We start from the raw sequence: 16,315 nt of genomic DNA, 5'->3' as shown, positions 1-16,315 counted from the left end.
GGTTCGACTCAATTTCTTCTGTCTTTTTTTTGTATTTTATAAGAAATGTAATTTGCCTACCAGGTTACATGAGACTGTGGATGGATTTTTAAAATACTACCCAATTTAAATGAGCATTCTATAAATATTGTAAATCCTAACTTAAAGAGCAGCTCTTGACACAGTCGACTGGTATTCTGATAAGCAAAGGGCGGCAGTTGGTCGACATATTTGACACGGCTTTCCAATGGTTTTATTTCTTCCTAGCAATAACTACATCTTCAATGGCAACAATGGCTCCACAGAAGACCATGTAATATCTGGAGTGCAGCATGTTCCAATCTTGGTTTCCCTTGAGGCATATCATATGGAGACATTTCATTATCTTCTATCGCAAAGAAGTCTAGTCAGCTCACTCATCTATCATCTTTAGTTAAATGTTTCGTACTGTAGATAAGAAAGACTGAACGTCCCGAAATGTTTTGAAAGAAAAAGAAAATCATATTATTTGTTGAGTCATGTGGCATTGTTTTTTTTTCTACCGGTATTAAATTGGTTGAGAAAAGCTTGTTGGGACTTGTTAGTTGTCCTTTTTGATTCTTACGTCATAGATAGAAATTAATCATAGATTCGGTATGATGAATTGCCATGGTGGACAGTTAATGTTGCTGTTTAACACAAATAAAACACAAGCAATTGCTTTTCTCATTTCTGCTGAGCGGTTCAGATGGAACATTTTATGTGAGGGCTTGAATCGCTTCAGCTGCTTTAATGCAGCCACATTATGCAAAAGCAATTCAGTGTTATATTCCCCCCGCCCCCCCCCCAGTCCATTCCCCCAACTTCTTAACTCTTAGCCTTCATTCTCTTCTCTCTAATTCTGCCTTCAGTCAGAATCAGACTGGTGTGCCTTAGAGGGAATGAAGGGATGTTCTCTTACAGTGGATACCTTGTTACACTTCTCTGCTTCGTCGGACAGAAGATGAAAACACGAAAAACTGTACTTTTGGAGAAACTTGAAGCTTGACACAAGACCTTTTAGACCTGGACATATTTTTTTTTATATCATTGAATGATTCTGGAGTCTTGGCCGACATGGTCAGGGTTGTAGTGCTCTCTATTTGACAAAGGGCCTTTTGCTGTGTTGATGTTTTGGGTAAACCATTTATGGCTGACTGAAAGGGTGACTGTAGCGCAGAGATACTGCTCTTTATACTGAGGGTTTACGTGAAATACATCAGAGTCCCAATGTTATGGTCATTTGGCAGTAATTAACACATGTATCAAGAGTATTAAGTAACTCATTTTGTTTACTGACGTTGGGAAGTAGTTGCTTTTTCATGTACTTGAACAGCAGGAGGACAATTTGTAGTGAAGTTTCATACCTGCAAACTTGTCACCTCTCGGCGAAATTCGGCATTTTGAAATGAAAATATGTCATCCAAGTGAATCGTGTAGATCCGAAGAGTTTTTGTTTTTGGGAGGGGGCCGCCGTGAAGGGCCGGGCGAGTCAGTGCCGAACAGCGTCACTCGTCGAGAAGCTGACAAACTATGATCATTAGGTTTTATTTATTTCTTCTTTTGTCAACACCTTCAGTGCTTACAATAACTAATATGAACATATTATAACACATAATATGGACATTATCAGTCAAACTGAACTGTTCATAGATGATGTAGTATTTTAATCTATGCATTCAGTTCACAGGTCAGGTGGCATATTACTACAACATTAGTTTCTTTCCATGGATCACCGGTAGTGCTCGAATATAATATATTATTATTCATGGCCAATTACATGGAGAGTTCCCGTGATTGCGCCACGCTGAGTGCTGTTTATGTCTTACGCCCTTCTGGAGATGTTTAAAGCTGATTTTCAACAATGGCTGGAAACAACATACACACACATATACAACTCCTGATGCATGTATACATACTGTGCACCTACTGTAATTGCCTTATTGCTCTATTCTGATCGTCACACATTTGTGTTGTTCAAAGAGATTAGTGTGCTCTCATTTGGTGTATGATATGCTTTTAAACACAGGCCAGCACTTCTGTGTCGGTGGTGTCACCCTTTTCTTAGTTTACATGTCACATACTGAGCTTTTAACGAATGTATTCTGCTAGTTTGTCTGATTTCTGTCAGGTTGTATGACAAGATAACACGATAACACACACGGCTGTAGTTACAGCGTCACTATGGTCAATCTTGTCTGGAAGAACAAATATCGTTAAATCAGAGAGATCACATTTTTGGGATGCATTTCATGTGGTTATGGTGATCCAGTATCTCAACTGTGACTCTAATGGTGCTCGTCCTTCTACAGTAGTCGTGAGATACTTGTGGGTTCACTATTTCCTATTCCGGGGAAAGCCAAATGCCACATAAATAATTTCTACTGCAGAGAAAAGAAGATTGACTCTTGCTGTTCCTTTGTCAGACAACCTCACAGCATGAAATATGTGCTTAACTTAAAGGTTGAATTTTTCTGGAGGAAAGCTTGTTGAAGTTCTGCTTCCTTCCACGATACCAAACTTTCAGTGTTAAATTGTCAACTCCTTCTGCTCCCTTCTACCTCGTAGCTAGACATGTCTCAGTCTCATTAACGTATCGTCTAATGTTCAACAACTCAACCCTTCATGTCCCTGTCATGTCCTCTGTATCTATTTCCCCTGCTGTCCTCCATACCTACCTTGCACCCCTGTCCTATTAGTGCCACTTGTGTCTCTCTCACTAAAAGGTTAACTCTTGGCCCCAGCGCTTCAGCATGATAGATAGACATTGACATTATTACAAAGAGAGGCAGGAAGAACATGCAGGTGTAACGTTATCATCTATAAGCACTGTTAGCTGGAGTCGTGAAATGGCACAAAGGAATGTTTTCACAAAGTCTGTCACACAATTTCTTAATAATGCTGTACATTACTATATATTGCCACATCGTGTGGTACCTCTGCGGAACACATTATGGCAAGTTTAACTCGTCATTATTGGAATTCAAATTTTTAATAACACTCTTTGGCCATGTGAGGGTCTAAGACATTTTTCATGATGATCCCAGTGAAATGGGATTAAGAGTGCCTTTAGCTTCAGTACTGTAACATATATCACATCAAGATATTGGAGTGGTGAACAGTTTAAAGAGGGAGTTTAGTGTAATATGGTGCTAAAGAGACTGTTGGCTTCACACACACCTACCTCACCTACTGTTGAATCAGAAATAAAGCATCAGCATAAAGAGAAGAAAGGGAAACTCTTAACTAACTCTGTGTCACTGCAGCACGATATAGTGCATGCAGAAGATCAGCGCCCAGCCTCCCTCAATGGCACCAGGGTCCATGTTCCCCGCTCACCCAACTTCAAAACTCCACCGGTCGTTTAGCGTCAGTAGCAAATGAATTGCAAGCAAAGTTTTTGCCCACTCTATCCAAACACGCGTCTCTTTCTGATTCTCGCTACTACGTGCCACAAACAGTGAAGTGCTGTGTTTTATGACTGAGTGCAGGATGAGTCATACCACGTTTGAAACCGTTTTACTGAAGAGAAAGACAGGGATTTGATTGGGATTCCGGGTAAAATTTAGATGAGGCTGTATGCCCAGACACATTTAAATATGGGCTGATGAATCGGAACTTTACTCATCTAAAATAACATTATGTTAAACTGTGATAAAGGATGGAGACATGGACAGCCCCTGCAGGCTATTATTTTTAATTAGTCTGTTACCTCTGCCTTAACTTATAACGCTGATGTGTGTCAGTTGTTGTTTGCACCTGCCGATAACATTTAGCTGTACTGCTCGAGGCCTAAATGTCAGAGCTATGTGACATATTGTGGGGCATGGGTAACAATCTTTGAGTTTATAAGGTTGAAGAGTTGCTACAGATGTTTTAGGAAGCATTAAACTGCAATCGGGCATTGGCATTTGAGCATGCACAAGTGCCTGGTAGTGAGAGAAAAAAGTGGAGAAAACAACACATTTTGAGAGCTATAGTGTGTATGTAAGTGTGTGATGTGTGTGGTTCCATCCCGCAGGCTAATAATCAAATAATCATTGCCTCTCTCCAGATGGAAAAGTGAACCAGACTCAGCAGAGGTCTTCCTGCTTCCTCAGGGCAAGGGAAGTAGGGGGTAGAAGTGTGTGTGTGTGTGTGTGTGTGTGTGTGTGTGTGTGTGTGTGTGTGTGTGTGTGTGTGTGTGTGTGTGTGTGTGTGTGTGTTTGTGCGTGTGCATATGGAGGGAGGTATTGAACTGTTACTTATGGAGAATTCTCCAGGGTGTGAGCATCGCTAAGAGAAGAGGCCGAGGAGGCTTTTGGCACTATCAATCTTCAACAGACAACTTTGTTATCACGGTGCCTTCAGTCACTTGTTTTACTGTAATTGTGTATTTGTTTGGTTTACGCAGTCATCTACAACACTTCACGGCACTTTTTCACCATTCAAGATATTTTTTATGTCATATGCACAGATAACAGTCAATTATTTGCTGGGTCCTCCTAACACACAGAAGTACAAGGTTGACCTTGCTAGTATTGATCCCCTAACCGCGGCTCTTAGTTCTACTTTCTTTCAAAACATGCTTCCTGTAACACAGCTGAGTACATTTGGACTTTATTTAAACTTAAATATGTCAATATTTTAAAATCGAAGAAATGTAAGAAACCTGTTCATGCATAGGACAGAAATAAGCACGTGGTTGTATCAAGAGAAAGGCAGTGGGAGCAAGAGGTACGGTACATTTGGAGAGGGTTATTTGTTGGGAGTACAAATATCAACAATCTTTCTCCAGAATCGCTGACTCTACCTTCAAGCACTCATGGAGTTTTGTGTACTCAACTTATTACAAAACACAATGACATTTCAGGAAATAATGGGTTGTTTACATCTTGACAGCAATTTTGGTTTGCCTCATAGATGGTTCAGTTAATAGAATCATTCATATATTTTAGAAAATCTCGAATTAAATATGAACTGTACCCGTGAGTCACTCTAAATATGGATTTGGGTTTTTTCCCAGTATTTTTTTCACAGGACTGCAAATTTTAAAAAGATTAAATACAACAATAATATTCCACAAATCTATCTCTTTCACTCAGACATACTCTTTCACAGGCATTTTCCACACACATACCAACAGAAAGAGTCACAGTTTCAATAACCAAGCACTTTATGGAGAGCTCCTGGCTTTGTTTGAATGACAGGTGGAAATGGGCTTCTTTCAACTGTCACAGTGCGGATAGGCAATGTCACAAGGTCTATCTTTAGCAGGAATAGAAGTGAGCTATAGAGAGCACCCACTCAGTGTTATTACACATAGGTGTGCTCGCACACACACTCATCATATGCAGCATATGAAGAAATATACAGTTTCTTCACGACTACTTGTTGATTGTGTGTAAATTATTCAGATATTCACCGATGCACACACATGCAAATTTACACATTTCAACATTTACATAATACGAAATAAAAACACATCTATAGGCAGTAGAGCAAATTGACTTTAGTTGGCACATTATTCATGCTATGCCTACAGGACAGGGTCTGTTAAAGTTGTTAAAATTTTCTGTTGTGATTCTTGTATGAAAATGTAATTCACCTCAATCTCAATTTGCTGTAAAATAAATAACCAAGTAATGTAATTTTCCCTCTTCATCTGAAAACGTGAGGGACAAAACATTTTTGGGATATGTATTTGTTTTGCCTTCACCATCTGATACAGCGCTGACGCACTCAAGTAATTCACAGTAAATTGCCTCCCTCCTCTGCCAAGTTAAGTGCCTATTGGGAGACATGAATCACTGTGAGAGAGTTAAATCGCATCTTGTCTGTTCTTGTTCTGTGCCAGTGCTTTAATACCTTTTAATGTTGTGATAATTAGTGTAGCCAAGAAGAGTGAGAAGATAAAACCAACAAGACACGCTCTGTCTGCAGCAGGTGTGTTGAACTGGTGCCCCCTGGTGGTTGGTGTGTGTGTGTTGCTTGTTGGGCATTCCAATAATGCAGACTTGACTTCATCTGGCCAGTATTCTGATGCATTTTGTAATATAAAGACTGTCTCTCTGGTTCCATTGTTGTAAAGAAACTGGTAGTTTGAAAATGATGCATAACAGTCATTGTAGCAGCATATAGGGGTCAGGTTTGAATGATAGGACCGAGGCTGAAAGGGGTATTGTGCATTAGAAGGTTGCCATCTAGAGTCAGGATGCAGGCAGTGCAGAATAATGCTCTGAGCTGGATGTGGTCGCTGAACCATTTCATGGGGTGAGATGGAAAAGTGTCAAGTGAGTGGGTTTGGAGGGGAAAGGCACGCTCATGCTATGCTCTTTCTAACACACACACGCACGCGCGCGCGCACACACACACACACACACACACTCACACTCACACTCACACTCACACACCATCTCCAGTGACGAGCTGTGCGGTTGACAGGCAGATCTCCCACAGGTCTCGGTGGTCCCCAGGGGAGCCGGTGGTCAGTGAGGTGGATATTCTTAATGTCAGTCCCTGACTGCCAAAGCAAAACACCTACTTACTGTGAGGTGGTGACTGAAGACAGCAATTACTACATTAAGATACTCTATACTATTATGAATGGATTACAATACCATTCCAGCAATATGGCGGTTCCCTTTTATGAAAGCTCAAATATATGACAAACTGCTCCTTTTGTATTCTATGTCCATACCTGGTATCTTTTGCATATATTGAATGCCCCATGCAGCTAAACTTGATAATTTGTTATACAGGTATATTTGATGCTTAATGCAGCAACATTCATATTGACATTAAATGAAAACAACATTTTTATCGTGACAATTTGTTGTACATCTAACAGGAGGCATGATGCGTTGTCATCAACAGCCCAAAACCCTCAGAATCCAACGCCAGAGAATCACTGAATCGCTCCTCAGCGCGTTAAAAAAAAAGCCAAATCTATCACGAAGAGAGTTTTGACCTTGTGAGTCTGTATGAGTGGGTCATCATGGCTAAATGTGGTCCTGGAGATGCATGTGGTAGCAGGAGCTACCACAAAAGTGGTTTTGAGTACTTGGTGTTTATATTTCTGTGTCTGATTGTGGACAGATTTTCTCACATTTTGCATCAATCACAATCACGCAAGATGCAGTATAGATCAGCGTAGTTGAGATCAAAAGGAAGTTTGAAGATGCTTGTAGTCCGTGCAAGGGTAGGAAGAGGGCACAACGGGCGTCGTCAAAAAGGCACACCAGCGTCTCTTCTTCCTGAGGAGACTGAAGATGATCCACATGTCTACTCTGATCCTGGTGAACTTCTACCGCTGCACCATCGAGAGCATCCTTACTAACTGCATCACAGTCTGGTATGGCAACTGCTCTGTCTCAGACTGGAAAGCTCTGCAGAGGGTGGTGAAAGCCGCCCAACGCATCACCGGTACTCCACTCCCTACCATCGAGACCATCCACCTCAAGCGCTGCCTGCAGAGAGCGCACAGCATTGTCAGAGACATCACTCACCCAAGCCATGGACTGTTTTCCCTCCTCCCCTCTGGGAGGCGCTATAGAAACCTCCGTTCCAGGACCAGCAGGCTCAGGAACAGTTTCTTCCACTCAGCTGTCAACACCCTTAACTCTGCATCACGGTGACAGCCCCCATCCCATCACCACTACCAACCCCTCTCCCACACTAACACCAGACACCATTGTGTGTGTGTGTGTGTGTATGTATGTATGTATGTATGTATGTATGTATGTATGTATGTATATATATATATATATATATATATATATATATATATATATATATATATATATATATATATATATATATATATATATTTATACTGTCTTCATTATATTATCCAGGACATTGCGCTGCACCTTAACTGCTTCTCTTTTGCACTCTAGTCAGATGCAAACTCCATTTCGTTGTCATAGTACTTGTACTGTGTGCAATGACAATAAAGTTGAATCTGAATCTGAATATGATTCATGTCCCTAAAGGTTTATGGATGGTTACACAAATAACTTTTAGAAATTGCATTTTTCCAATGCAACAAAAGCAGTGAGAATATTCATTGATCCTCTTAGCGCTCCGCTGTCCCGTCCGCGGGGTTAATAAAACCTGATAACCAACAGACTTGTGTAGAAATAGATAACAAGTATTATATATACGGTCAATGCTTAAAATAACATAAAGTGAGACGACTAAAACTGTTTGGATCATGTTGTTAAAAAAGGGCATTTGGCGTGAAAAGCCTGATTAGATATAGTTAATTTGTAGTATAATGTAGAATATACAATTTCTTTCTTAATGAATGCAGCTTAATATTCATGCCAATACATCAAACTGAATTGCAGCAAATGGGAGTGGGGGAGGTGCAAGATGACAATTGCATGAAAAGCTCTGTTTTTTTGTGTTCTTGTTTAACCACTTTAGAGCTTTAATGCATAAATAAAATGACACATGCACATCAGTAAGTGGGTCATAATCCTCCTCGCTGCTACATCACCAAGTTGTTTCATGCACTTCAATCCTCAAGCTCCATCTGAATTAATTCTGTAAGACAGAGCTTTGACTCCACTTCACTCATTTCCCTTTTGACCACCATACAGAGCCTCATCACATCTTTTTGCGTCAATTCTCTCCATCTCCCACCTCTCTCTCTCTCTCTCTCTCTCTCTCTCTCTCTCTGTTCCTCACCATCGTTCTCCTTTTTTATACCACGCGCAGAGCCAATTCTTCTCTTCCATCCTATTCCCATAGTTTCAATTTCAGCTTGTTCATCAGTTGTGTTGGATCTTATTTTGTCTCCCCATTCAGTCTCTCCTTCCATCTCTCTGTCTTTTTCTCTTCCATTCTCCCTCTCTCTCTCTCTCTCTCCTCCTCTCATCTTAGAGACAGTAGTGTGCCCGCAGCCTCAAATCTAAGCCGCTGCCTGTCAGGCTGCTCCGTTTATGCGCTCTGCGCTACTCTCCTTTTCTCTCCTCTCCCCTCTGCGCTATACTGCACTGCACTGCACTGCTCGTCTCTCCTCTCCTCACATCTCCATCTTTCACTCCTCTTTCTCTTTCTCTACCTGCATCCCTCTCAAACTACACGCTCTCATCTCTGTTGAGCATTACTGCGCTCTGCTCCATTGTTTGGGAAAATACTGTACACTCTGTTTTTTTTTTTTGCGCTGCCAGAGCTGAGTACACTCTGGCTACTGGTGGAAAAGGAATCGGATGTTCTTGGTGCTCCAGGTTTGGCTTGCCTCGGACTCTTTGGATCTGTGTGGGCCGGAGAGGAGGAGAGGGCAGGGAGGGAGGGAGGGGAGGGGGGCAGAGAGCTGACCAGGTGAGAGCTTCATCTGCTTCGGGGAGTCAAGGCTTCAAGGTGGTTGATGGTTATCCGTCGAGGGTCATGCCCTGGGACTTGCGTGCTTTTCGGCTGTTGGAGTTGGAGATCCTCTCCCATTTTTGCCCCCCTAGTGGGGCAGCATTGATCCTGGTCCCGGGAAAAGCCGCCGGGCACCAGTGGCCGCACCGTGAAGAGTGGGCACCATGAACCAGCTGGATGCACCACGGCCACTCAACTGGACCATCAGAAAACTGTGCCATGCTGCCTTCCTGCCATCTGTACGCCTGCTAAAGGTACAAGAGCACAGGGGAAGGGAGAGTGGGAATGAACTGAAAAAACAAAAAGGATATCCAGGAAGATAGTGATATATGTCAGGCAGCCTTTCTGCTATCCTGCCACTTTCCAAAGGAATGATAAGTAGAAGGAGGTGTTAGGATGCAAAATGAATGCTGAAAAAGCTGCTATGCCACAACCCTGCCTTTAAGTATACTTAGTGCATGACCCAGTGGATGTAAGGCAGGCTTCAAGAGGGGATAGAGGGAAGGATGTAGTCAAAAATTAAGAAAAGTGTGGCAAAACTGCACAAAGCTTTGGAAGTATGGGGATGCGCAAAGAGGGGAGGAAAAAATGGAGGCGGGAAAAGCCTGAGCATGATGTTAAAGAGATGCACACAGAGAGTGAGACAGAGAAATTGAAGAAGCAGTGGCAAAAAGTGTGCTGAAAGAGAAAAGGCAAAGATTTATAAATGATTGAGAGCAAGGGGAACATGAAGGAAGGGAGAGGACAAGACATTGATAACAAGATATGGAAAGAAATCAGAGGGCAAGTGTGGATTACAGGGGTCCAGTGTTAGAGATTGCAGGAGGGTTGCACAAAGGGTGAAGGTGAAGAAACCAAGCGAAAGGAATGCGAGAAGGCGAAAGGAAAGGTAGATGGTGAATGACAGAGGCAGAATATAAGGGAAGAGAGGCTTTGTAGGGATGGGTGAGCAGAAATGTTGAATTGGACATGGCAGCCAGAGACTGAGGAGATTTAGGAAAGAGGTGAATGTGCAACATCAAATCCCAGGGAATTAAAGTGAATTCAACAATGCAGCTCAATGTGAAACCTTGTGTTGGGTTGTGTATTTTGTTAGACGTAGCCAGGTTAAGTTGGCAAACCACACATTTTCTTCTCATCACCTGAGCAGAGGTGTGTAATATAATGGGTGTTTTATACTCAGTTAAGTGCATTTAAAGGACTTGTTTACATATATTTGTAGCCTAAAATCTCATCTTTATTTATGAATGTGCTTTTCCAATTACTGGCACTGTTTAAGGAGAGCTATTGTTGGAGGTCTTGAATGCCTCTTCTCCCCACTCCTTTGATCTGGCTTTATCAAAGTGTCTCACAGAACAGTGTCGCTGTGATGCTGAAGCACACAACTAGAGCACCCGGGCTCACATGTCAGCCATTTGCATTTGTATAGCCTGGTTAAATGAGTATCACTGTAATCCTTAATTGAATGGGCATAGGGTCTGTGTGTGTGTGTGTGTGTGTGTGTGTGTGTGTGTGTGTGTGTGTGTGTGAGTGAGAGAGAGAGAGTGTGTGTCTGAGGACGTACGTTGTATGGTTGTTAACATGTGATTATACATGTGGATCTATACATGATGATACAGTTTTGTTAGTGTTGTGCATGTGGGTGTTTAGTATTTCAGATCGCCCCACAGTGCTGTAAAGGTAATGCAAAAATAAGGAGATAAAATGTCTAAATCATAGGTTAATCATAGGTTATAAACATTTTGTCCCTCACAAAGTTAAACTGAATTGATATGCTTCCCAAGACTTGAATTTATTAAGGAATCAAGTCGGACCTTTTAGATTTAGTGCATTACCACTGAATACATGATTCCCTCTGTGGGACTATACTCCAAGGACCGGTTACTCAGCAGCTCCAGATTGAATCCTTAGCACAGTGTTGTCAAAAGAGTTCACCTCAGAAGATGCTTGTTGAAATTAATAAAAACATTTTTTTTTAAATATTGATAGTGTAAAATATATTGTTTGTTCAGGAATGACCTTTGCTTCAGAATGGCTATTTTGATTGATTGTCACTGCTTTTGAAGGTTGAATAGTTGACTTTTCATTTTGAGGTCAAAGTCTTCCAGTTGTAATGTCAGTGCTTCTATTTGCACCAAGGATGGAGCTTCAGGGGATTATGGGCCCTTAAACTGTGTCTTCAGTTTGTGAATCCTTCAAGGGAAACAGGCCGTCACTGTAAAATGAATTTAATAATTATTATAGTTGGAAATTTCTGCACGACAAGCACTTTCCTCCCATGTCCTTATAATTTATTACCTGCCTGCTGCTGCTCGCTGCATACTTATGTTGTGTGTGCATCCGAGTGTGACTACAATTTATCGGCTGTCGTGATGTTTTGTGTCTTCCTTGGACAGGTTTGTTGGACAAATTGTGTGTGTGCATGTTTCTGCGTGTGTGAGTCCTTGTGTCTGTGCACATGCCTTTCTATGTTTGAGTTTGTGCATTTATAAAGCAGAGCTACAGGCACAGTTGTCGTTGCAGCAGATATGTAACCTGCAAGCACTGGTGTGTGATTTGAACCCTGTGGTTTGCTCAGAGTGGGAGAAACAGTTGCGAAAAGTATGGATAACACCAAGAAGTGTTATCGTCTACATCGTTGAAGCTCTACCACCTTGTCAAGTGTCTCCTGAAGGATAATGCAATCTAATCGTACGCAAACAAACAAACACACATGCTGCTGCCCCCAGACAGTGGTACTTTTATCAATAAAACTATTACCACTTTCACCATCTTCTTCGCCCACCTCTGTTATCCTTAAATTGACCACGTAACGAGTGGAAGTGTATGTGTGCGTGCATGTGCAGGACATAAATTCACATTATGACATTATTGGGACTTGCCTTTCTTTTGGGGACAAAATGCACGTCCCCACTAAGGTTAAGGTTATCCTAAGGTTTAGGATTAGGCTGGAACCATGACGGTACACCTCTTACAATTATTGTAAATCAAAGTAATGTCCCGAAAAGTCATGAAAACTTGACTTTGTGTGTGCCTTTTAGCGCAACCTTGGTGTCAAGATGTTGATTTGCTCGAGTTTCTGTCTAGTGTTATATGTGCCTGCATGTCTCTCAGTTCAGCTCAAAGCTAAATATTTTCGAGTTCTGTGTCAGTGTGTGGACTTTAGTCTTAGTGGATTTACAAGATATCTTTAATGAGGATGATTTGCTGTTCAGTTGACGAAATGCAGATTTGTTTAATTTCCTAAATACTTGTTTTTGTCTGCGCTGTACTCAATCAGTTTCATTAATGATTCCAAACTGACAATAAATCAGGTTTGTACTGATATGACTGCTCAACAAGTAATTGAATTAATCACAACAGCTTCCCACTGACCTTTAATATGGCAAGCATTTGGTCAAATGCCACTTCACAGAAGACTAATGTCCCTATTAGACAGGGGGGTTCCCTGAGCCAGCGCTCCTAAAAAAAGAAGATAAAGCACACTGGAGTTTCACTCTGGTCCATGTGCCAAAAGGCCACCTAGAAACGTCCTTAAGTCACACTGCTGGTCGATCTCTGTGCCTTTGTACCCTTGTGCTCTTTTCTCCAAACTTAAGAACAATTGGAGATTTAATCACAATGTATTTCTGTTGGAGCTTGTGTCTTGCTCCTGAAATGTTTACATATTTGCCATGTTGACAGCTGAGATTTTTTACAAGTTTAAGCCTGGGGTTTTGTGTGGACTCAGCAGGCTAAAGTGTGAAACAGTATTGGACAGAGAATCGGAAATAGAAAATCTATATTCTTTCATCCTCTCTTGGCAACTCTAATACTTCTTTACATGAATATATTTACCAAAACCCTTGCCTTTTCTTTGTATTATAAAGGTGACAGCCTCTCAAATATTCAACATTTTGAATATGTGCTTTTTTGAAGTCTCACTTTTGATCATCATACTACATTAAGTTGTCTCTTCTCTATCATCTTCAAGAGGATTCTATGACACATCTCCTCACGCTTTTAGGAAATCAGACGGTTAATAATTCTGCAGTGCTGTGCAGTGATTGTGTAAAGAAAATGCTGCATACAGTGAATACAGTAATAATCCTTTATTTGGTTTTCTTCATGAAGTCGTTCATTTTCTGCCCTCCCTCTCTTGTCTCTGCATTTTTTCACAGTCGTGTCTGTCTGTCTGTCTGTCTTTCTCTCTTTCATCTTCTGCCTCTTTCTCTTTCTCTTGTTTATACAATGTCCTCTCTTCTTTTTGTCTCTCTCTCTCTTTCTTTTTCATTCCATTGAATCCCATAATCATGAAGCATAGATAACACTCCATCTTATGCAAAATATATGGGGGATGAGATGTTGCTGCTAAAAAAAAAAGAAATCTCTCTAATGCTAAAAATACATTTGTGTTACATAAAAAGATACACTGTTGCAGTGCTTTATATCATCTAGTTTAGCTGCGAGGAGTGAATATGCATGGGAGTTCATCCTACACACCAATCTAACATAATGCTATTTGTAAAGGTCTCCTGTTTTTAATGTGAATTCTGACACCCACAAAATACAGTATACCAAGGAGTAAAGTATAATCTGTCACCCGTAGGTGGCACCACACATTTTTGTATTGATGGTAGATACAGTAAGGTAGATGGATACAGTAGATTTCAGCACATGAAACTAACTTCAAAAAATGTTTGACAGTTTAGAGTTTTTTTTTCTCTTTTTTTTTTTTAACACAAAAAATTATGTTATTATATTGGATTTTCTATGTTTAGGGAGTGAGATTGAGGTCCTTTATATGATGTAGATGTTGCACCAGTACATCAGTCAACCAGTCCAAAGAGTGTAATACACTACTATGTTGTAGTCACCAGGTTGATAAGTGTCTGTTTAGTCAGATGTAACGTGATTGTTGGAGCAGCTAAAGAGTCTTTGTATTAGACTCCCTCTGTATGTTTATGCGTCATTTAAACATTCTGATAAATAATTAAGATTGGGACAACTGGGATTGTGGTGTGCAGTACAAGCACAAGACAACTCGCTGCCCATTCAATAAATACGTGTACTGTTTGCTAATATTTTACAGTGAATTGGAGGCCAGACTTGTATTTCCCAAAATACCCACACTCTTTTTTTTTCCTTTTGGTTACAGACTTACTGACAGATCCCAAAGTGTTGAGAACAAATTCTACTTGAGTGTTGCATGAAAATGGAAGAAACAGCATGTTGTCACACACACACATGCCTGAGGGAAGGTCCTTTCCTCTTTCTCTCACTCCTTCTCTTTCTTCTTTTCTGTGTGACCAGACCTCAAAGTCGCAGGATGTCTCAAAGCTGGCTTGTTTATGTCTCAATTAACCAGCAAATACCGCATTTATGAGATTTCAATTAACACAGTATCTCACTAATGAGCCACAACGAGAACATAAGCTGCCAATTAACTCCTCATTCCTTTATTCAGACACACAAAGACTTTATATTTCCTATTTGGCATGCCTCCGCTCAACACTATGGGAAATGAAACAAGCTGTGTCCATATTCATCTTTTAGCTTTCAAAAATATCTGGATCTTTTAATAACAAACCAGCTTGAGGAAGCAATGTGTCGTTATGCTGTTTGTACTCTTTGTTTTGCAATGCATTTGTCGTGAATTATCGCAACAGATTGTACAGAATGATTACATGTACCATTCAGCTGTTGAATCATTTATGAGAATTGATGCTGAAAGGACCTGCAGTTGCAGAAGAAATGTATAATTTGGTGAACCACTTCTAGCTTTCACTGTGGACATTTCTCCCATATAGGGAACAAACATCCGTGGCACACACACACACATACACACACACACACACACACACACACACACACACACACACACACACACACACACACACACACACACACACACACACACACACACACACACACATAAATGCAAATTCCATATCCATCCACCCACAGCTACCATCTTGTAGTCTGCGTAGAAGCATACATGACATCAGCAGTAGAGTTATGAACTCTGAATGCAGACCTTTGACCTGTAAACTGTCAGTGGGAATTGTATGCTGGTGACAGAGGGATATTCAATTATAGACAAGGACAGACCTGAATCCCCTTGATATGCCTTATGAACACTATATACTGATGTAGAAAGTGTGACATATATTATTTGGTATTTGGAGTATTGTGTATTTGTGTATTGGTTGCTTGGGTTCAATGTATGGTTACATGGGTTTGTACCTGTTGGGTTTATGTGCAGCTTTATGCAATGGCATGTTTCTTTAAACCCACGTTACATTTGGTTGTAGATACGGTTTATAAGAATATAGGTCAAACTGGTAGGAAGTAGCACATCATGAGGAAAAACAATGAAGCTAGAATAAGTGTAATATAAGCGTAATTGAAAATAGGTTTATTTGCTTTCTTGCCAAGACTTAGTTGTGAAGATCAATACCACTCTCATTTCTGGCAGAAAAATATTGAGCTGGAGCCGGGCACAGGTCACCTAAGCTCAGCATAAAGACTTGAAACAGGGGGAAACAGCTTTACCTGGCTATGACGTACAGTACACCGCAATGTGTTGTTTACAAATTTCTGTAAAGCTTAAAGTTACTCCTTTAAAACTCCATCAAATGTAAAGGTCTAACTAGAATCAAAGTATATAAGGGCTGTAGATGCAGGACCAGCTTAATGAATTACTTTAATTGTATTTAAGTGTTACTGTTCTGTTGCATTTTGGGCTTTCCTAAGATAGGGAATGAGGCTATTTCCCAAAGAATATTGGATTGTGTGCGTCTGTATTTGAATCAGGATATGCTGGTTGTGGTTGTCTTTTGTGGATTATGGCATATTCATATGCACGGATCCTTGGAAGGAAATTTACATCTGATTAATGGGTCAAGAATAAATAAATTAATCAACTAATCAATGCATTTTTATTTAATCACACTCACATAAAATTGGCGAGGCTGTTAAAATAATG

The 16,315-nt window shown here is 40.7% G+C and overlaps 1 protein-coding gene across 12 annotated transcripts in view; it reads left to right on the top strand.

Moving 5' to 3' along the window:
* The window catches only part of trpm3 (transient receptor potential cation channel, subfamily M, member 3), a gene marked incomplete at both ends in the record, with an annotated part of 124,537 nt that overhangs the window by 11,694 nt on the left and 96,528 nt on the right, over positions 1 to 16,315 (top strand). For 8 of the 12 annotated variants that reach the window (XM_079222834.1, XM_079222833.1, XM_079222841.1 and 5 more), the window contains one exon: positions 9,513 to 9,602. The exons of 3 other annotated variants lie outside the window; for them this stretch is intronic. In XM_079222834.1, the coding sequence (XP_079078960.1) occupies positions 9,513 to 9,602 (90 nt within the window). Of the gene's footprint in view, positions 1 to 9,375; positions 9,603 to 16,315 lie in introns of those variants that run through there. One more of the 12 variants, XM_079222835.1, reaches the window with a different exon arrangement.

This window comes from Taurulus bubalis, assembly GCF_910589615.1.
Source record: "Taurulus bubalis genome assembly, chromosome: 8".
Taxonomy (NCBI): domain Eukaryota; kingdom Metazoa; phylum Chordata; class Actinopteri; order Perciformes; family Cottidae; genus Taurulus; species Taurulus bubalis.
This window is presented reverse-complemented; position numbering and strand designations above follow the sequence as displayed.